Below are 24,560 nucleotides of genomic sequence, written 5' to 3'. Positions count from 1 at the left end.
CCAAATAAAACGATGGGGAGAAATAATAATCCTCTTTTGCCCCTTCTTCCCTAAATTCTCTTCCTAAAGCGAAAGCTACATAAAACAAAACCGGGACGGGCGATGCGTCGCGATCGCTCGAGAAATCATCGCCGGTGACCGCCGGAAAGGACGTAACTCCCGGCGCCCTGATCGACTCTCTCATCCCCCTCCACGATCAATTCTCTTTCCCCTTCCGGATTTTTTCGGTCGAATTAATACGTTCGATGAGAGCTCGCGGGCGCGCCGCCAGACATGCCGGCACGGTTTCAATTTGCGAACCGACTCAAACAGGTTCCCCGGGGGCGGCGCGTACGCACGATTTTTGTACGCGTCCGCACGCACACTCACGCACAAATGTTAGTCCACACGGGGGGACGGCGGGCACTCTCACACGCATTGTCGGAGATTCTATCCTCGCTCGTTCGTTCGTTGGTTCGTTCGTTGGTTCGTTCGTTCGCCAAACTCGTTCATCTCTCGTTCACCCCATCCGCCCTCTCCCCTCTATCACTTTCCCCCCTCCTCCGGTCCCCCCCGCCTCTTTTACTCCCTGCGGTTCGCGTACCGAGCCCCATTTTCCCTCGACGAATACACACGATATAACTCCCTCAAGCTCTCTTACTGGTCAGCTTCCGTGGATTTATATATTTTTCCTTTTTTTCGCGCTGATTTGTTTTTTTAATTTTCCTATTTCCTGCTCGCTTGGCAGGCCTTTGACGCAACCTCCGTTGCTTGCCAATGCCCGGCCGACTCGCCAAACGTTACCGATTTTCCTCCTCGACGCGTCGTATTTTAGCGTCGTATTTTTATTCATTCCCTTCCTCCCGTCTCCTAAACTGGCTTCCAAACGATCACCCTCTATTAGCACCTACGTGCGGCTCTCCTGCACTTTCTTCCATGTCCATTTAACGCCTCTGAACAAAATTTACAGCAACGATCGTATTTCGGAAAGGGTTTACCCATCAATTGTCACGTCGCATCGCGATAGAAAGCTTCACCGACCATTAGCTCATCTAAAACCAGCGTTTGTAAATATTTATATAAAACGTCGCTCGCGTTTGCCGGCACGATATCGATCAAATTTTCTCCGGTAATCGTACTTAACAGACCGTACATATTTTTTAGGACATCATCACGCGATGCGAATTATTGACGATTAAAAAGTCTATATACAAAGAAGACACAGAAAACCGAAGGCCGAAAAATAGGATGATATTAATGCGCATCGTCAAGTTAAAATACCGTACGTAAAATTGCATTTTATTAGCAATGAAAAGAAATATGCAATCAAATGTCAATCAAATTCAAACGAGGAAAAATTGAAGAACTGTCAAAATACCATTTGACACGATTAACGTGAGTAAAATTTTTTTATAGCGGAATAACTCATTAACTTTTTCTATATTATACAATATACAATATTTTTTTACATTCATATCGCGAAGAAAAAATGTTTACGCAATATAAAAACTTGATGTATCTCATATTTTTGTGTAAAAAGAAAAAAAAATCTTTCATCCAGCCGAATACGTGAATACCTAAACCTGTCAGGTTGTGCCTGCCGGTTGTGCGAATATTTTAGAAAATATTTAGACAATTCCAGCAAAAGTTACGGTATATTTTTTACACAGGCCGACTATTTGCGTAGAAACTCCAACGGTCGACGTTCGATTTTCCAAGCACGGTTCGATGCCACAAGCTGAAAAACGACGTTTGTATTACAATATTTCACCTAACGCCCTGAGTTTCACAAGATTTTTATTTTTTGCGTATCATTGCGATTTTTTTTAAACATCTGTACCTTTCCTAAGACTGCTATACGAAAAATATTATTGTACGTATCGAACAATGTGACCGACCAATGGCCATTTTTCTCTCCGTGTATTAGTGACGATTTGTTCCGCCGACGCAACACGACGTATCCCTTAAGCTGACCACCTTCCGCTGCTTACAATCCCCCCCCGCTCCCCCCCCCCCTCTCCCCCGCTCCCGCGCTTGGTACACTTTTTGTCGTTCGTTTTCACTTTGCCCACCAGCACTATGCCATTACGACCGCAGCCCCCGCGACCTATTGCACGCGATCATCTTTTTTGTTTTGCTTATTTTCTTCCGTCTTTCCATTACTCATAGCCATCGTGCCGCCGCATTTTTCATTGTAAAATAACATGAAGCGTGTAATTCATACGTGGACGTTTAATAATAACTATAACGAAACGCAAGAGTTTCTTGTCACAAAATAAAAGTCGGCTTTCAAAGGTAAATAATAATAAATAAATCTAAAATAAATTTCTCTCTGCGCCTTAAAATAAATATATTTATTTTATATATATATATATATATATATATATATATATATTTTTTTAATTCTGAAATGATCCGTTTAGAAGCAAATGCGAGGGGTAATGTAGAAGTGACTGACAAAGCGAGAACCACGAAATACGCGCTGTACTTTATGGATAATTAACATAATCAACGGGGTCATTACCGTTCGCTACCGGCGAACGCGCGATTGTTATGTCATATGTTATCGCCCTGCTTCAGTAACACGTGACGCAATAATTACGCTCCGTTTTAGTAGTTTGCGATCCACTAATTTGATAGCCTCACAACCCATTTCTGTTCAAACACAATAAACAGCAACATTTTTAATAAAGATAATAGTTAAATAGTAAAGAAAAGATTTCGATTAGATAATTTCGAGATTACCACGCAGATAATTTTAAATTTGTCTCAACAAGTAATTTGTCGAACGCACAAATCGTAGATATAGTACTGATAATCGAGGTATTGTTTGCTTTAACATCGTTGAACGTTGTGAAGTATATGAAAGATAAAAGAGGGTAAGCTACATATATTCCGAGCCTCCCTTTGCACAAAGTACACGAGTGTGTCTGTGTCTCGCTCTCGTACGTATTACCATACAGACCTGTAAAGGAACAACCGAACGCACGCACTGCGAGTGAAATATGTTCGTTTATATTTCATTCTGAGTGCGTGCACTCGCTTGTTCCATTACACATTCATGCAATACCGTATACACGAGGGCGAAAAACACTCGCGCATTTCGTAAAAAGAGAGAAGAGCGACATTGTTTTTGCTTCTCTTTCCCGACTTTTATGTGTGCATCGCATGCGCAGCCAGATTTCGTTCTCGCTATCTTTCTGAATTTTAATATAAAATTGCGCACAATAGTTATACTTCTTCCTATATTAAAAACTTATACACATTGTCAAACAGATTTATATTAGCCAAATAAATAAATATCTAGAGAGCGCATAATATTTATAAAACATTTATACAAAATATTTATAATTATTGAATATATTTTATCAATATTTATCAAAATACTTCATAAATATTTTTATATAAGCTTAGAATATTACTACAAATATTTATTTTCCTTTATTATTTAATATAAATATCATATGAAATTTTTAATCTATATTTTAATAATATATATGTGAAATACAGTTTTTTTTTTTTTTTTTTATAATTTCTCCCCTCAATATATATGTATCAAATTTTATAATATTTATTAAATAAAAATATTTATAATAAATCTCATGTACCGTCCTAGATACGTATCCTTACATCTCACGTTACACTTTTACTATGACAGCCAACCCAACCTTCCTCTCGCACCCTCCAACTACACCTGATATTTTTGCATTTATGTAACAAATAATGGAGAGAGAAAGTTTTCCAGGAATATTACGTCATCTCGCTTATTTCATTTCGACCGGTTAGGCACGCATAAAAGAAGCGGATCATTTAATGGACGAAATGTAATCCTAGCTCGCTTCGTGTCATCATTCCTCTCCATCGTGTCCCCTATAATATTCTCCCTACATCTTCGCGCGACACCTCCTTACTTTCCGTCCGCGTTCACGTCGCGGTGACCGATGCACGTAGTTTGCGCTCGCGATGAAACTCGGCCCACTTTGTCCGCCTTCGTTATTTCACCAAGGGAGAACCCTCGGACAGGTGGAAAACGGTGCGACAACGCCAAGCACGTTTGCGAAGAAACGCCGTTACTACTCTCATACTATTCTAACATATGCGTCACGTTGCCTCTCGCGATTGTACGTAACATAAACGGGCATTCTTGAAGTGTCCTCCATGTACGGCGCTGCAATGTATGTATATAGTAAGTGCAGACACTTCGATATTTTTAACACAACTTTTCATCTGTTTTCTTAAAAGGGAGAGAAAAAGAAAAATCTCCGGACATTATATAAAAAATATATATATATAAGTTATATTTTTAACGGAGTTTTTATTCTTTTTTCTTAAAAAAAGAGAGAAATCTCTGGATATAATAAATATATAAGATATATTTACGATTACATTATAAGATACATTTAAAGTTTAATTAAATTAAATCAAATTTATATATAATTCTTTTATTATATACTATATATATATATATATATATATATATATATATATATACAATTTTTCATATATTAAAAAATAAAATAAATTGATAGGTATGTCATCAAAAAAGTAAGAGGAAAAACGACGTTTTCCAAAATTATCAACTATTTAAAAATGTGTAAATGAAATATAATATTGATTATCTCCCACGAAAAACGACACGAAATATTTAAAATTTATCGTTTAAATATCATCGATAATCTGGAATGGAGGTATTTTCCAGGTGATGGTAAAAATATTTTATAAATATTATTCCATCGCGAGTGACGAGCTCTTCTCCGTTTGCTGTAAATCTCTATTCATTATACTTGCAGTGAGAATCAATAAACCCTCTCGTGATGACGCGACGCAATGTGCAGCGCTTCTAGATCATATACGGAATTTAATCGTGTCACGTGATAATGTCATTCTCGCGAAAAGGACGCATAGGTGTCACGTCAGCCGCTGGAATAATGCATCATTGTACCAGAAATTATTATACGCGCTTTTTAGAACCGTATCTGAGAGTAGTAAAAACTTATAATTTCTTGCTCGCGCACGACTGATATTAGTCAGAGCGCTTGCTATCACTTTAAATTAAAAATAGCAAAAATTTAAGTGTACTAAGATTTATATTGTTTGTTGAACGTATAGTCATATTTTCTTAAAGGATAATTAATAATTTTTAAAATGATTGACCTAAGTGTCTTGTTTGAAAAATCTCCATAAAAGTTGCAAGGTTAATAAGGTTGTTTTCCATCGCTGAAAACACCTGTTTGATCACGATAATGATGTGTGATGTATTATGGATGATCCTTTGTCATTGTTAATATCCTTATCATAAAGCGCTCTTTAATTTGATACACTACACAAAAGTGATATATTATTACTCTCATATCATTACTTTAATATATGTATATTATTTGTAATACATTGGCGTATAATGATATTTATGTATAATATAATGTTTTGGAAACGTATCAAGTTAATATATCAAAATATCAAAATAATACATAAACTCTCAGCACTTATATAATAATCTTTTTTTTCTCTCTCACCCTTCTCACTCTTTTATTCTTATAAAAATATAATAAGTATCTTTCATAATAAGGATTCTTTATAATAAGTATCCTTCAACCTTTTTCACGCAACATAATTAATATGACGACGCTTTCCATCAATTATAAAAAAATGTTTTTATCTCTCGTTCAATTGTTCTTTCTGTCCCGACCGTTATCACTTTCTCGAGAGAAAGAGAGAAAAAGAAATATGTGCGATAAAAAATTTTGCAAATAATTCACAATTAGAGCATAATTAACCAATATAATTGTTGCGCAATCATCCGAAACTTATCGTATTTCTTCCTGGCTATTGATTTACGCTCGTTATTTCGAGTCTCGTGTACATAATTCGTGGTCGACATTAACGGACAGCTCCAGACTACCCCTTGCAACGCCTGTACCATCTCGCCTACCTCTCCTCCTGTCCCTACCCGCGCTATCCATCCCCATTTACCCCGTCGTAATTATATCTCGCCTCTCACGAAGCCCGACCGAGACTTCGTCGAGGATCCATAAATTTCTAGGAAGAATTCATGGCATCCTACAGCAACGAATTCCCGAAATTTTCTCGCCAAAAATATTTCAGAAATTCGTCCTGCACGTTCCCTGCCTCCTCTCCTTTTCCTTTACGACACCTAGTTGCCTTTTTACTCGCTTGTCTCTCTTCTTGAACCTCTCGCCATCAGCAATCTTTCGCAAAATATAAACACCAAGATGTTATGAAAGTAAAGTATCCATAAGAATTTCATGACATGAATAAAAAGTTGCGTACGACTCTCGTTGCCAAAATGTCACAAGTATTTATTAATTTTATCGTTTGCGTTTGCTTCCAATACTGTCTCTGTTTTCCATGTTTATCTACGTTTCATGATAAACTAATATTTAAAATATATAATTATTTACATGATATAATCCTTTTAATATAATAATTTTATAATATAATAATAATAATAATAATTTTTTTAAATATAACAATTTTCTCTAAAAGAGTTAATAAATACTTGCAAATTCGGTTGCAGATACAATTATTCACAATTTACTAAAATTCAATGCTCGGACAACGTCTATCCATTTCCATTTCATTGAACCGCCACCGATCGGAATCTCGTCCCTCTCCCCCCCCCCCTCCCCCTAACATTTGCGAACTTGCCTGATTCTTGTGCACCGAGGGTCTTCAATCATTGCGCACTCTCGCTCCCGTCCAGCGGTATCAAGTTGAATTGCCTGACGCGCGCGTCTCCCTCTTTTCCGGCCTTCGAGCCCCTCTCTCTCTTTCGCTCCCCTTTCCCCCGCAAAATAAAGTCCGGATAACTCGGAGAGAGCGGTTCTAGTTCTTTTTTTCTATTACGCCACATTTACCCGGGAAAATAATGCCCGTGCACATTTCACCCGCGTTATCTGCTCGCCAGGTTGCCCTCGGTTGCTGCCTCCTCTCCCCCGCTGTTCTCTCCTGTCCCCTATGCTTTTTACCGCACATTGCTCGAGTGAGAAGGGGGAAAGAGGGGCGACCCCGTTGCCCTCGAAAGCCTGCCAGCCGACGGTGATGTCGCTATCTGAATTGAAACGGACTCTCTTCTTAACGCGACTGTCCTGTTTCGTCCCCCTTCCAAAATCCCCCATCTATCCTCCTCCCCCCCTCACTCTCTTTGCAAATATATATCTCCACCGTCTGCCATTTATCTCGTCAGGCTCATACAGAGCGCTCACATGACGACAAACGGACGTATACATGTACAAATATATGCAGACACAAGTGGAAAAAATATACATAGTGACGGGAAAAAAAACGTTGTTTCTTATATACGTGTAATATCCGCGATCCTAAGGATTATTCGCTCCATTTTTCGAGACAAGATTTTGCGGAATCCTCTTAGGAAAGGATAAGGAGAAGAAAATGATGCCCCCCCCTGCCCTGCCCTGCCCTGCCCTGTCCCTCCCCCTCGATCTCAAATTCGGATTTTAACGAGCGCTCGAAGTTATTTAATGCGAATATCGAATGGGTCTTGTTTTAGCTTCGAAGTCGGTCGTTAAAGATAAAATATTCAAAGGTGATTCGCGCGGTAGAGATTAATGCTCCTCGCGCGGAAATATTCTTAGAGCAACACGGACACCTTAATGGTCATACTTTGTGTTAGAAAAAAAAATTGTTTTGGAATAATGTTACCTTGAATATGATATCAATCTTAATGTAATTTTTCAAATTATTATCCGTCGAAGAGAGAGAGAGAGAGAGAGAGAGAGAGAGAGAGAGAGAGAGAGAGAGAGAGAGAGAGAGAGAGGGAGGGAGGGAGGGAGGGAGGGGAGGGAGGGAGGGAGAGGGAGGGAGGGAGGGAGGGAGGGAGGGAGGGAGGGAGGGAGGGAGGGAGGGGGAGAGAGAGAGAGAGAGAGAGAGAGAGAGAGAGAGAGAGAGAGAGAGAGAGAGAGAGAGAGAGAGAGAGAGAGAGAGAGAGAGAGAGAGAGAGAGAATTACAGATCTATTTTACTTATTTAACAAAAATCTAATGCGAGAATATATATAGTTTAGCGCAACTTTTTCATTTCTTCTTTGATATTAAAACTTTTACCTCAATTTTTCACAGACTCCGCGTGGCATTAACTGAAGCAGTCAGATCTTCTTATCTGATTCTTTGCACTACTGAATCTTACTTTACCAGAGTTCCTTGATCTTCAATAATAAATGTGTTCATTTAGAATTCTCGTAAAATTTTCGATAAAGAATGATTGATATTACATTATCGCAAAATCTGCTAAAAATATATATATATACAATAATCTTATGTCGGTGCACATAAAGCTATAAAAAATAGAATGTAATCCGAATCGAAGAAAGTTATTCGCGGAACAATCGGTATAAATCGACACGTGACCCATTAAATCTCCCCTGACATCTCATGCACTATGTGTCCTTTTCGGCGGAACGCTCGCAATTTATCTCGGTGAAAATGCGTAAAGCTTCTTCCCAAACAACAAACACTATCCTTTAGCTCGTCCATGAAACGTCATAAACAAACCTAACCCGAGCAAGTTGTTGCCTTGTAATATGCAATGTATCTTCGAATAACACACAGACGAGCTTTATCACACTCGACCCTAAGTCTTGATTTTCTGAGGGTCATAGATTTATTAAGTACACATCAAATATATACGCTAAATTGGCGGTAACATCACATTTTCGGTGCCCCTGATATATTATAGCATAGTTCAACAATAAGAAAAATAGTAATTTTTGGCAATTTTTGTTACGTTGAATACGATGCCGAACGGAATTGCTAGCAAAATTGCTCAACCACATCACAATTTTGAGTAATTTGTGATTAAAGTGACAAACAATGTCAAACGCTATTTTAATATATTTCAAGTACTGTATTATAACTACAACTTAATGTATGACGTGTTAAAGAAATTTTATTGCAATTCACTAAGCATATTATTAAAATTTTTAGTCTCGGAAGTTAAAGATTAAAGTCGCTAGTATTCAATTACAAACAACGGGTTAATTAAAACGACCTAACTAGCCAAAATCATTTAATTTATTAACACGACGTTTCGACCATATGGTTGTGGTCCTTTTCAAGTGTCACTATAAAGAAATTATACAAAGGATCAAAAAATAATATATGGATAAAATTAATACCGAATTTAACGCAAAAAATACAATGTAATACCATTAAAAAACAAGTCTACTCACAAATTAAGGAAAAGAAGAAAGAAATGTTTAATTTGTTCCACCTTTATACATGTCTCATTGTATTCTTTCTTCTTTTTTTTAATTTACGTGTGAGTAGACTTGTTTTGGCTAGTTAGGTCGTTTTAATTAACCCGTTATTTTTAGTCTCCTTAACAGAAATTTATCGCAATAATCACGACAACATATTCATAGTTAAATGTAAAGTCGAGAAAGTCGTAAATTTAGCTATTAATAATTTTCGATATGTTTATTTAAGCTTGAAGGTTTCTAAAATACATTAAAAAGCTTTTACTTTTACCGTAATTGTAAAGTTTCTCAAAATTGTAACTTGATAAAATATTTTAATACATGCGCGTAAAAAAAAAAAAAAAAAAAAAAAAAATACGGAAAATCATTTTTATTCGTAAAAAAAAGTTATTTTTTATAAACTATATGTAATCACTATAATCACACATAATACACATATTATATAAACATTAAAACATAAATAAAATAAAATTAACTTCAAATAAGTAACATCTCGCGCAAAAATTCCAAACAATATCTCATTTTTATCCAAAGATTAAACTGAATATGGCATTAGTGCAAAAATAAAAAGTCGAGCAAGACTTATTTCGAGCGAGGGGCGAGGGGCGAGGGACAATGCCCAATGCCAAGACTTTAAGAGATAAAGGAGCAGCTGCTAGAGGATCTCTGTAGAAGATGCAATGCCAGGGGAGGAGGTTGACGAAGGGTCGAGAAAAGTGCAAAATTGGCAACTTGATGGAACTCGATGACGTCAGCGCCGGTTCGTTCCGATATGGAGGTAATGGGGCAAAATAAAATCCTCGGGAAAGGTTGGACCTTGTTAGCGGGGTGAAGGGGAAGAGGGGAGCGCGAGGGGAGAGAGAGGCGAGCGGATGGATGCATCAAGCTTCACAATGGCGGTCACCGCGAAGACGATAGCCCGATATTCATGAATCATCCGATCGCAATACCCGCGGGGGATCGCGTTTATTTAACACCCAAGTTCTCGATGCGACTCTGCACCGTAGCTCGCGAATGCATTTTCGATATATTGCTTTTTTTAATATATATATAAAAAAAAAAAAAAAAACTTCTCCATTTTCCCTTTAAATATATTTTCACATAAATAAAAGAAATATTATTATTGACGACCATAAAGTTTAATTTATATTTCATCAAGGTATGCAATAAAATTTTAAAATTTTTAAAGGAAAATAAATTCTGTGGATTACAGTTACAATATCTCGCGACATGAAGTAGAAGTAAATTTCGCAGATAGTATCCCTGTGTTGGTAGTTTACAACTTCTCTTGTTCGTTTATGATTCTGGTCGAGCAGGAGGGAAAAAAAAGTCAACGTAAAAAAGCGTTCTTTACGTATGATTAAGGCAAATGTAGCCCTTTTCGCTACAATCCGGGAAAAACGTATTGTCGGCTCTGGGTCGCTCGTTGGAATTTATGCGCCAAAAATCCGCCCTCTCAGCTGACTGACAATAATTCCGCTCCGTCAGTCAAGCAACAATAATCAACGGAGGGTTACGCCGGGAAAGGGCTGTTGAAAGGCAGACAGTTGGAAGGGAGACTGAAGAAACGAGCGTCGCAAATTGAAACAAATGAGGACTTATATGCATCACGGCACATTCCGCAGTTTTACTGCCGACTCATTTCATCTCCCGGCCAGCCAGTGTGCTTTTATTTTAGTTACGACGTTATTATGGTCTTGCGCCATTATTGTCACAGGTTTCTCGAAACGTCCTATTTCGAGAGCAGGAGCGGGGGAGGAAGGGAAGGAAAGAGAAGGAAACGGACACATTGGGGTCGATAGAATGCGCGCCTAAGGAGCGTGTCTAACCAGGCGAGGCTGACCAGTTTCGTCCGTTACTACTGGCCTCTCGAATAAAAGTTTAATGTAATCTACGCGCTCGACGTGTAACTTTGACGAAACTCTTATCTAAATTCTCTCCATCAATTTTTTTTTGATACCTTTCACTCAACGAGAAATTTGTTCCGACGTTAATTTAAAACTTTTCCATCTGCTAATTTCCAATATTAATTATCTCTAGATATAGAAACTTAATTTATGTATTTCTATTCATACCTAAAGTTGAATTCACTCATCTTCTTTTATTGCTTAAAGTTTCAGTGAAGATTAAATTTATATTGTCACAATTCTCGAATCGATAATCAAAATGGAAAAATGTAACATTATTGTTGAATAATGAATAACATTGTTCATTATTGAAGCATTATTTTCAGCACCTGGTAATATCATGAAAATCCGTGGATGGAAATATTTATGGAACTGCAGCTTCTCTCAGTTTCTTGGTGAAAGGAGGAAAATCGGATTGAGGGATAAGTCGTAAGTCTCGGGTGACGTGAGATTAGCGAAGATATTGGTAACAACAAGAAACGCGAAGGCTCTACAATAACATGTCGAAAGTTACATTATCGGCTAGGAAGCCTAGACGGAATGAAAGAATTATTTCGATAATTCCAACACGAGAGCACGCGCACGTGATCGATCGCGCGGTAAAACTTTTCGTGCCTGTCAAGAATGATTTGGAATTTCAATTGTCGAAACTAAATTTTCGTGCAATTTTCGCGTAATAGGTCTTCGACATTTATTGCCCAAAGTTTCAAGTGATCGCCACCGATCCTCCCGAAATGTTCTTACACACGCGACTAGTTCCCACATCACGAGATTAATCGATTTAAAGTACACGATTGCACCACGTGTACAAAATACCAGGAACGTCCGTTACATCGATTTAAACGTTTATATAAAAGAAAGATGGAGGAAAGCCAGAACGAAAAGCAAACATAAATTCGTCCAAGGACACACTATATAGAAGAAAGTATATCGTACTAGCTTTCCTAACAAGTCGACTTCGTCAATTTTTTTTTATGATTAATGAATATAATATCTAATGATAAAAGTATGAAATAAATGAGAAATATAAACAAAAAGTTTCCAGATTACATCCTATTGCGTGTTAAAAACATTTAGAAAAATCAGGTATCATTGACGTAACTTGTGACGAATTTATTTTAGCCGATAACAATTTAACAATGCAATTTTATTCTGTATTTTTGTATTTTCTTAAAAAGTATTATTATTGGTAGATCTAAAGTATTTATTGTGTAGAATATTTTATATACCTATATTTATAAATTGATTTATAAACTAGTCACGTGTTTCCTAAATCGTGTCATCGCAAGATTTCTTAAATCGGACGGGTATGATAAACTTTTGTATAAAAAAAAAAAATAAAAATAAATTTATTATTATCCTAATTGTTACTTGTAAATATGTTATTTAATATTATTACTTTACATTGAATATTTTTTTCCCTCATTTATTACTAACGATTTAATAATATGAGATAAATGTGTTATTTCTTAATTATTTTATGGATAATTATTTGGATATTTCTTTATTTGTCCTTAACAAGTATAAATATACGTATTATAGTAATTGCTTTTCTCACCCACATTATTGTTATTCTTTTCATTCGCAAATTTACTACTTTGAAGAGAGATTTAGTAAAGACTCGTTGCTTAAATCGTACACAACAAATCGTACCTTCAACACTAAACATATGTCATAAAAAAAAAAAACTTATATTAAATTAAGATTAAACATTTAATAGTAGCTGTTTTAAACATAAAAAATGTCCAGTATTAATTTGCATATAAATTAGAGTGAAATAGGAAATATTAGAGAAAATATTTAAAGTGTGTGGTACGATAGTAAGAAATTCTCCCCTATACGGAATTCCACATCTATCGCCGCAATCTTTCAGTCACAGCAGCTTGATTAATTTTGTCCGCAGTTGAAAAAAGGTCACTTTACCCTGTCCTTGTCTCTCCTATAAAATTTCCGTTTGCGGAGACATGGCCCTTTCGAAATGACCGATTCGATTGATATCGGGTTACCGATTCCGAACGGGCAGTCCATCGTCCTCTCCAGGTCGATGGTACCCTGGCAAACAAGGAAAGTCGGATTCCGAAGGATCACATTCTCGAGCGAACTCGTAACTTGGCTGAGAGTGGTAGATGGGTGTACTATTGGGTCGGCGACGCCAATGGGGTTTGCGTCGCCGAAAGGGACCGCACGGGCGGGAATAAAAGTAACGGGATAGATAGAGGGAACATTTCCAACTGCTATCGCAGATGTAAACTTGCTATCGGCGACGGATAGATATAGACGGCGCACGCCAACCAGTAATTCCGCAAAGATGTACGTAGGGCTGTACACATATATATATATATATATATATATATATATATATATATATATATATGGCGGAGAGAATGTAGTCCCTCGTCTTTCTCTCTTCATTGTTTCGGCCAACTTTTCGGCGGGAAAACTTGGCCGACGTCGCGATACAGTTCGCGCGACAATATCTTGTAAAAGTTACATGCATTCCGCCGGGGAGAGCGCGTCGCGTCGCGTCTCGTCGGCTTCTTTTCGAGACGCGCACCTCGAATTTTTCGGCTCGTATTGTATCTCGAAATGCTCGACTTTCACGGTTGAAATGCGAGAATTATTCATTCGGCAGAGGCGGAGATAGAGCGAAGAACACGAGGATCGAAACTTATTTTCTTCTTTCCCCTTTTCGTTTTTATTTCATAATATATACTCCCCGTTGCAGAAACGCATGCTCTACTGAAATATAATTTTATGACTTTTCTCGCATATATTAAAGAGATATAGAATCCGCATTTTGAAATGCCCTATTTAATTTTTTCAATATAAAATAGTTTAAAAATTTTTAACTACTTTATTCGATTTTCATTTAATTTTTTTATAGAAAAATTATTTTTTAAATGAAACGCTCTGTATATTTTTACTTGAGGGAACAAAAATTGCGTGAAAGTTTAGATGAAAACAAAGATATATCTAATTGTTTATCCTTAATATTTGATTATCCAATGGATATATATTGTATATATATATATATATATATATATATATATATGTATAACGGAGAAATTTCACCTTTCATTTTAAAACAAATTTCACTCGCAATATTTTACTCGTAATTTTCTCCCCGTCTCGTCGAGTATCGCGAATTTCGCGAAATATACACTACAGGTTTCAAACATTTCTGGAAAGTATATAGTATCCGCCATAACAGAAATTAATTCAGTTTCAACCACGTCCTACGTCCTACGTCCTACAGTATTCAGGTCTTATATACGTATGTGTCCCGCTGATTTCTAACAAGCATGACTCTTTTGCTAGGAGACGGGGCACGTACGCCGCAGAGTTTGTCAAAGTAATTCGAGCTTTCTTCGACACGCGATTCCAGTCACGTACGCCCGAGCTCTCGTCTTTACCTCCTTGGATCCTTATTATCCTATATCCGCAGCCATAATCCCTGTCCTTCCGGGATGACCTCGGTCGAGCCGTGAAATCGTAATAACATTCGGATTTAACGTCCTAATCATCTCGCGAGCTCGAGAGCAACGAGGATCCCGAATATATGTACGTACGAGCAATTTTTCATCGGTCACTTTTCTCCTTTTAAACCGTACACTCCGCGGAATAAAAATCGCGTTTCACCGCCTTATTAACTCTCACATTTACCTTTACAACTATTTTCAGAGTTGCCGGTATATAAATGAAAACATCTGTGTCTCACTTTGAATGTAACGCAAGATATTTTATTTATTCCAACAGCAAGGAAACTCGAGAGATGCAAATTATTTTCCGACGTTTCCGTTGATAATATTTACAACGGTGTATTATTAAACTTGCAAAATGATTTTTACCAACATGTCGACTGAATTATTCGCGAATGCAAAGTAATACCGCGGGTTTCTTTTTTTTTTTTTTTTTTTTTCCCTCTTCTTTTTTCATTCGATACGACCGGTCGAGTCGAAAATTAAAGAAAAGGAAAATTATGCGACACTTTTTTGCATTTAGGGAAATGCAACGAAATAAACAATAAACGCGCAACGACACGGTGCTCCGCAATAAACGCCGATTTATAACGACGAAATATTTTCCACGTTATTTGAAAATATTACGCGAAATTATTCATCTTGCTAAACAGCCACCAGAGTTCGTGTGTTTTCATTGTCAAGGCTACTAACCGACCGTCGTGATTTAAATGTCGCGCGTCATGGAATGAAATTTACGTACAAAATGCATCTCACAAATCTCAAAACTTTCATTTTAATAATACAGAATTAAATTCATAAGTATTTATAGAGCGTTCGCCATCACATATTGCGCGTAAAATCAAAGTTTTTGTAATTAAATCGTGCAAATACGCAAAAATGTGCTGCGTATTTAGTTCCGTCTATCAATCCGATTACAAAACATGTTTTCCGTTTTTGATTTTGTCGCCGACGCTGCGGCGACAGCATTATCGATCACATACCCGCCCATGTTTTATCCTTCGCGAGGGAAAAAAATAGAGAGGAAAAAAAAAAAGCGACCGTGAAAATATAACCTCGAGTGAATCTGGCAGTAAAGTAATTATTTCCTGACCTCTCTCCCCGTCCGTTCCTTGGATTATGCTTTGAATAAACCATGGCGACGTTCGAATATACGCACCATCGCCAGTAGCCTGGAAACCCTCTCTCTCGTTTACGGATAAAAAAAAAAAAAGAAGAAGAGAAAGAGAAGAGGAAAAACAGCATTTATGCGGTACTCGCGTATTTTTCAATTTGCCATATATACGCCTTCCCTCGTCGCGGCTTAGCACGCTTTTTTCAAAATCCCTTTCATTTTCGAGCGAGATCCCCAGTCCCGGATATGCTAACGAGAAAAAAGGAGACGCGTAAGAGAGTGGACACACGAATCGTTGAACGTTTTACCTTCTAATTCGACCGCATCGCGTCGATAAATAATCCAATATACTGTTACATTCGGATAGAAAAAAAAGAAAAGGTTCTTCTGCTTATCTCCTGCTTGCTATCTCTCATTTTATCTTTATCCGCAAATTAGATAAAAAAAAAAAAAAATAAAAAAACGAGAGATATCCCATTTAATAACATTTATTCATATCTTGAGAGGATTAATAATTATCGCTTTTTAGTTCGCGCTCTGCGATTAAAATGAGAAAGACTTCTCTTCCCAAATAAAGATCAGTGATTAAAAAAGTTGCCTATATTATACCATTTAAGATAATTTACGTTATATTTCCTATTTAACACTAATTTATACGCAAGTTGATACTAGTTAATTTTAACTTGATAATTAAGATATCTACTATTAGATGTTTAATCTTTTCTAAAAAAAAAACAAATTAATGACATATAATAAAGAAAAATACGATTTAAACAACCGGTTTCTTAAATCGTATCTTTCTCAAAATTTGCGAATGAAAGTAATAAAAAAGTATAAGTGAAAAAAGAAATTAATAAAGAAACATTCAACATATAATAAGTAAGAAATGATATATTTATATTAATATTAATTTACCTCTCATATTAAGTCATATTTTTTGTCAATAACAAATAGTGGAAGAAAATATTCAACGTAAAGTAATAATTGTTAAAAAATATATTTAAAAGTAACAGTTAAACACTAATAAATTTTTATTTTTGATATAAAATTTTCTCAATATCATATCGATACGATTTAAATAACTTTGTACTGATGCGATTTAAAAAACATGATAAAGTTAATTTATAAATATTGATTCAACCTTTATAATAAATGTAATGTGAACATAAAATGAATATAAAATATCCTATAATAAATCTGCTTTTAGAAAAATACAAAAATATTTTATGAAACTGCATTGTTTGATTATTATCAGCTAAAATATTGTATATAATAAATTGCTCACAAGTTTATCAATCGTACTTGATCCTTTAAGTGTTAAACGCAACGCGCACAAAATAGGATATAACCTAAGGGAATTTTTTGTTTATATTTCTCACTGCTCATTATCATATTTTTACCATTATTTCATTAATTATAAAGAAATTGATAAAATATGATTTAGCAGATCCGTACGATATAGGCAACTCTCCCCCCTACCTTTCTCAACTAAAATTTGATTATAATCATGATTTTCAGGAATAATCTCCATCAAAGGGGACTCGAGATTCCAAGTCGAAGGTTAGCGCATCTCCTCCGATACACGCGTGTACATACATACATACATACATACATACATACATACATACATACATACATACATACATACATGCATACATGCATGCAGGTACACGGGCAAATACGCGAGTGCACTTGCGCATACATCCTCTGCATAACCCGCAGGCGTCATCTTACCGCCGCATTTCTCGCAATATTCGTACGAAGAGCGTCGGGGATGCTTTTCGTGAATATGCGTGCTCATAGCACGCCATGCGGAAAGACGTCGTCGTCGTCATCGTCGTCGTCGTCCTCGTCCTCGTCCTCGTCCTCGTCCTCGTCCTCGTCCTCGTCCTCGTCATCGTCGTTGCCGATACAACGCGCGAGTGCACACACGTCGTCGGTGTCGTAATTAATCAACCTGTCTCGCTTCGCCGTAATTTGCAGAGTTTTTGTACACTTTAGGCAGAGCGGAATGATAAGAAGAGAGAGAGAGAGAGAGAGAGAGGGAGAGAGACTGTGTCGTCTCTGAATGATACGCGCGTCTCAATTTATCAGTCACCGTGTATACATAATTTCGTCGGACGAGCGAGCCTCGTATTTTTCGCCAAACGCACATGCTGCTGAATTTGTTTCCGCATAATTCTACATACCTACAGCGTTTTATCGTCTCGCTCTGGGAAATTTCCCGTGACGCGCAAAAATGCATGAAAACGCCTGGAACACCCAGTTGCATGCGTGCCGCTAATTCGTTAATAAATGGGAATATGAGCTAAGGGCGTCACACACGCAGTTTACTCTCATGTGACTCTCACGGCTTATCGTGCTACTATCGCCCCCGAGCTATTCATTTAATGATTAACTCGATGACTATGGCGTGACGGGTATTCCATGTCATTATCATTGTCGTGTATCAATAATTAATCGGATGCAAATGCCACTCCCATCTGTATTTAGCTTGACGATTATTATTCTCGAGCGGGTATGGGAAATCACCAGCAAAAAAAATGTCATGCGTAACATTTGCTTTTGTTTAGTCCTATTTGCTTAAAAAAAAAAAAAAAATTTCATTTTAACTTTAATGAGCATTGAATGAATATACTGATTTTTACTCTCTGCTGAAAATTTGATATTAATAACATATATATATATATATATATATATAAAAATAATTGCAGACAAAGTGTCTGGGTTTTTTTTTTGTAGACACATTGTCCAAATCTTTAAGACAGAAAAATGTTTAAACTTAGACATCCTTCTCAACTTTTAGAATAATGACTCTGATTAAGAGAGAGATTGAAATTACTTTTAGACCCCCACAGATTTGAGAAAATTCAGACCAAAATGTGCCCGAATTGTTAGGAGAAATTTCTTTAGCGTTCAAGTTTACGTAAAAAGTTAATCAAATTAAACGAGATTTTATCTTTCTTGCGAAAACGACTATCGTATGATCTCTTAGGACCTTTATGCATCTTGTATATACCCAACCCAACAATTTTCCTGTGCCACGTGCGCGACCGCGTATTCCGTCCCAACGGAAGCATTTTCACCTGGCTGTACGCTCGTAATCTGCCAAGTGGAAAAAGGCCAGCGTAAAATTCACACACAGGAGGAATTCTCGCGCCGGGAGGGTCGCTAGCAAGTACGAGAATTCAAGTAAGTTCGCTCAAATTGCTCGTATCGTTTTCCCGTCTCGCGTAATATCTATTATCGTTTCACTTTACATTTATACCGCGGTATAATTGAGTCTGTCTCGTTAGATTTTATCCGTTAATTTATTCAATAAAACTCTAATATCACGCGCCGCGATTGCAGCCGATTTGACATTAACTTGACTTTCTGACAATTATTCTACCGTTTTAATAACAGTGGCAGTTATTGATAGCCGATTTAAGGCTCTTGACTCGTTTATCGAATTTCTCTAAATCCATTTTAATCATTCGTGGAAATTTAACTAACGTTTATCTGCAATTTTTTATACTATTTATAAATTTATAAATAGTATAAAATATTCCAAGAAAATAATTCGAGATATTTATTATCGCCTCAACAACTTGTCTATGATTTCGCGCAAATTGTTGCGGTATTATCATCGGCAAAACTCGAACTGTCGAATCGTACTGAACGCGCACGTGTTATTAAAGATATCATAACAACCTGCGTGATGCAGATGTCATCGGTGGTTTTAGTCGCAAGGATTTTGTAGCACGCAAATACTTGAAATTGTGACGTATTAATGATAAGTTTACACGAAACCATCAAAAGTCTTAAGCGGCAAAAAAATTACCTACGCTAATCGTGTCTTAACAAGTAAGTCATTATCATCATATCGTTTATATAATCTGCTTTATGCAAATATCTTTCACGTACATAAATCTGACTCATTTCTACTGTAAAGTATATTTATATACATACAGCTTGTATACGTTTGTACATGTACGTGTTGAGCGTTAAATCCCCAGATACTTGTTTAAAATCCTTTTAAAACGAGTGCTCGATCGTCATCGAACCGAACATCGTCTTCGGACGATAGTCGATTTCGTGCGATAGCCAATACGTGGAGGAGACGACTAGATTTCCGGCGACGACGGATATAACGTGCAAGCTCTGTGCTTTCTATCGCCTGGAATCACGCTCGCGCAGCCTGCTGACGATGATTGCTTCGAATCCGACAATATCCGACAGTTTCGTGCGGATTCAAACGGGAATCAAATCGCGCGGCTGAAATTTGGCCCCTGTTGTTCGCTTCTCACACCAGCTATATATATAGATATATATAGAAAACGAGGTACAAACGTTTATATTATATAAAAAAAGCGCGTTAAAAAAAATATAACATAGTACAATATATGTACAACTCCCTCGATTATATTTTATTATATTATATATATATATATATATATATATATATATATATATTTATATTGTATGCTTCTTAAATATTTTTATCTTAAATTCTTTTAATTATGATACTTAATATTTCTGCGTTTTTTTTTTTAATTTCACACAACTATTGTATTTCCGATAATAAATATTTCCTATTTTTCCAGTATTTATCCAATCGCAATCAAATTTTCCTTCGGTTGCTCTCAATACATACACGGCGAGTATTCATTCCTACCATTAATCACAATGCTCGATGCACACGGTTATGGGTTTTTTTATCTCAAATATTTGTGATAGCGCGCGTAACATCATGATTAATTAATTACACAGAGTTCAAACAATGGCGGAAACGCAACACGCGTGTCTTGCACGCAAAGCCGATACATTGATACTTTTGTTACATGTCTATATATATCTAAAATGCGTATCCCTCTTTGCAAATATTTAAAATTAACTTTTTCACGTAACAACATCCGCGCGCGCATAAACCGTAGTTAACACGTCTGCTGGGATTATATTAATTAAATGGTATTTATTATAAGCGTTTATAATAATAAACGCGGTCACACACAAAAACACACCGTCAGATTGTTTAAACAAAAATCTTTCGAGCGGAAAAAATATCACGATAAAATATATACGAAATATACCAAAAGTCACCAGAACATTATCCATTTTATGATATTTGTTTAGTAAATCGCAAAGATTTTTTATCGTGCAATTATTTTCAATATTAATTTAATTTTAATATTTTAAATTAAATTTCTCATCTTTAAAGTGATGACATTTTATAAAAAAAAAAAAAAAAATATTAAACCAAATTCGCGACCTTAAGCGAATTAAAATATTGGAATTACAAGTAGATTCTCTCTCTCTCTCTCTCTCTCTCTCTCTCTCTCTCTCTCTCTCTCTCTCTCTCTCTGTAAATATGCAAAAAACAAACCGCAAGTTTTTTTCCATTCGGTAAAGAAATTCTAAACAAATGGTAGAAAAAAAGAATAGACAATTCGAATGAATATATATATATATATATATATATATATATATATATATATATATATGTATATATGTTTGTGTGAGTGTGTAATTTGAAAATGGCAGCAAAAGAAAATTATTATATATATTGGCGGTCATATTTCAATTTATCCTGCACAATAATATTGTACCACTCGCTGCTCTGAGCGAATAATTTTTCGTCATGCCGATCATTTGTATTTTTTGCCACCGATACGTTAAAAACAGCAAAAATATCAGCTTTTTTTTGTCGCAGTTTGTACAAGGAGAGAGTTCTGTTAGCCCATATTAACAACCTCAACCTGGCCCGGCTTTTTACCGCTTTTCTCTTTCCAACCCCTCTCCCTCTCAGACTTTCTTCCTTCTCGCATCCCACTTTCATCCTTCGCGAAAATGTCCGTCTTTCTCGCTATCTCTCTTTTTCGCCCTATCGTATTAAACTCCCGGCCGTGTGCTATCCGTCTCTCTCCGTCATCCTCCGATTTCAGCACATAGATTACGACCATCGGCACGCGCGTATGGCGTCCATAAAAACCGGCCATGTATAAAACGGTCGTGTTCCCGCGTACTCGACGAGCGAGCATTTTCGTCAGCTCTCTCTCTCTTTCTCCTCCTCCTCCTCCTCCTCCTCCTCCTCTCTCTCTCTCTCTCTCTCTCTTTTTTCTCGGGTCGTTCTTTTTCTGCAAAGTCCATACGTGTCGCCCGTCAACGCCCGGCACCACGCCACACATGCGGAGAAAAGCACACCGGAGAACAAGAAACATAAAGAATGATGGGTCAGCCGTTACTTACGTTTCCAGAGCCAGGCGTAAAATTTACACGCGAAATTCGAGTTAGTTCGCTTAAAAAACTCTACATTCGTTGACAAATGATTTTCTCGTAGTCTCAAAGTGTATGTGTACATATATATATATATATATATATATATATATATATATATATATATATAAACAAGCCTTTTTTTTCTTATTTAAGATTGTCTTGCAAATTTCTCATTAATATCATCATCTTTATCTCACTTTCAATGAATCTTCAGACACGAATTATCTCTGATTATTTGCGACTGAAAGTATGCGCAAATATTACCTTTTTTATAATATTTTATTCCCTTACTTATTTAAGAAATAATCGTGAAAATATGCAATAATCATTAATATACCATAACAGCTATATAAATCACAGAAACACTTTTGATAATTTTTCAATTAAAAATATAGATTTGCGAAAAATCTCTCGTCGCGTTATAAAATTTGTCCCCTCTCGCACAGAAGAAAGAAATCTACTTTTTCCGAATAGCGAATAAACTTTCGAAGCTGAGGTAACGCTAATGTTGTCGCGGGCTTACCGTTGACGACAGCGATGATACCGAGGACGCACAGCAGCAACGATCTCACGCACATCTTAGCTGCTTCCCCGGGAGGTCTCTCCCTCGGCGAAAGAAAGAAGCGTAAAGAAACAGGTCGGATCCTTACGTGCTTTTATCGAGCATCGTCCGATTAATGCGTCGGAATCAAGTCCTCGTTTGATCAGCCACTCTGATCAATCAATCAACAACGATAAGGAGCATAAAGACGTTCCTCGGTAATGCCACGTCCTTCATCATTGGATCCGAATGACACGAAAAATGTCTCGAGTCAGCATCGAGATATAAGGTCGGATGAGATCGAATTCACCCCTCTTCTTTTTTCTCCCCGAGATGACGAGATGTCTCAATTAACAGATGTTCGGAATCAGCCGCAGAACCGTCGGAGACGGAAAAGTGACTTATGACTGCGAAACAGCTGATTGTTAATTAAAGCCGATCGCATTAAACGGCTCTTAACCACTGCGGCCCGAAAGTGGCTCGATCGAAATTCTATCTCGTTCGTCTAACTTGCCTCTCTTCTAATAACCCCGAGGCTCGAGCTTCCGAGCTTCCTCTCCCTTCTCGTTTCTTCGTCTTCGATGCCTCTCTCTAAGAGTCTCTCGAATCTTCTTCCCTCTTCTTTCTTCTTTCTTCCTTCTTCTCTCTTCTCCTTCACTTCCCTGCTCCTTTTCCGGCTGTTGCTGTTTCGCCTTCGGCTTCGGGTTCTTTCCTTTAGCCTTGGGAGATAATACTATCCCCCGTCGTGAATCCTCGATCTACTTGCCTCTTTCCGATGACGTCAGCTCCCTGAAAGCGACCTCGCGATTCTTCAATACGCGAGTTCCGCTTGACGTAACTTACCGAAGTAAGTTGCAGTGCCCCTTAGCGCAACTAGACGTTCCTTCTATTCATTGAATAAGTCGAACTTTTATCTTTGATCAAAAAGCCTTGGTTCAATGCGAAGGGGATGCGAGGGTTCAACTTAATTGTCTCTTTCTCTCTCTCTCTCTCTCTTCTCTCTTCTCTTTTTTACCTTTCTCAAACAAAAAGTTACGACTTTTGTCCGGAGTTTAATGAAAATAATCCCTTTACACCTTTCGAAAAATAACTTTCTGAAGAACCGCGAGTATACATATATCTTGCTTTGACGCAAGTCAATCGCGCGAGTTGACGGGAAAAGAAAACATTGGCTAAAATATCGCGAAAATTGTCGAGACTTTTCGAGGCTGTGCAACAAAATTTCGGAAAAAACCTGCGACGAATGGCGCGCTCGTCGCCAGAGTGAGCGAGAATGAAATGTCGCGTGTCAGCGCGTGGACAACCGCGAGACGCTTCCGGCCACGGCGAGCTCGCGGCGCTTACTGAGCTTGCCAAAAAGCTCCTCGAGAAGCGAGTCCGCGAGATGAGAGCACGTTTCTCATCCCCACCTGCGGACGCGCGCGATTACGTTGCGCGCCGCGCGCGCTGATTGGCCGAGCATGCGCCCGAAAGCTCACCGAGTAACGTGCGCACCCCCTTTTCCTCCCCTGCTTTGACTCGGTGGACGAGAGAGGGTTCCCCACTACTACGTGGGGGCCACCGAAAGCACCGCAATGCTTTTGGAGTACCGACTGCCGAGTAGTGTTGAAACGCTGTTGAAACTGCCGGTAGTGGGGCGACAACGCGCTGGTTAGAAAGAGATCGTAGGGGCACGATGAAGAGAAAGGACACACCGGGTACATCGCGCGCGTTTCGCGCCACTAGTCGCGCTCTCGCATACGCGTCGAGCTTGCGGCAAAAGTTATGACCTCAAAGGGGTCGTTAACGAGCGCCTGCCAAATTAGTATAACGGCGCGTTCTCCGCTCTATCCACTTTACCCACCTCCTCTCCTCTCCCTCCTCTCCCTCCTCTCTCCTTTCAACCTCTCCTTCTTCCCTCCCTTCCTCCCCCTCCGACCCTACTGCCCACTGTGTCCTTACTATCTATCTACGCAACTGTTTTTCACCAAACTACTAAGTACTATCCATCATTTGTCTATTGACTAATTCAAGACAACTCATACGCGCAATGTCTATCGATTCATTATATG

The 24,560-nt window shown here is 37.6% G+C and overlaps 1 protein-coding gene across 3 annotated transcripts in view; it reads right to left on the bottom strand.

The window, feature by feature from the left end:
* Nucleotides 1–23,876, bottom strand: part of Carpa (Carbonic anhydrase-related protein A) — a 142,084-nt gene extending 118,208 nt beyond the window's left edge. For 2 of the 3 annotated variants that reach the window (XM_072900622.1, XM_072900625.1), the window contains exon 1: nt 22,492–23,876. In XM_072900622.1, the coding sequence (XP_072756723.1) occupies nt 22,492–22,546 (55 nt within the window). In that variant the 5' untranslated portion in view covers nt 22,547–23,876. The remainder of the gene's footprint in view (nt 1–22,491) is intronic. The other variant, XM_072900623.1, reaches the window with a different exon arrangement.
* Nucleotides 23,877–24,560: the final 684 nt, after the last annotated feature.

Source organism: Anoplolepis gracilipes, chromosome 10, assembly GCF_047496725.1.
Source record: "Anoplolepis gracilipes chromosome 10, ASM4749672v1, whole genome shotgun sequence".
In the NCBI taxonomy this organism is placed as follows: Eukaryota; Metazoa; Arthropoda; class Insecta; order Hymenoptera; family Formicidae; genus Anoplolepis; species Anoplolepis gracilipes.
The sequence above is the reverse complement of the archived record's forward strand: the minus strand, read 5'-3'. Positions and strand labels throughout refer to the sequence as shown.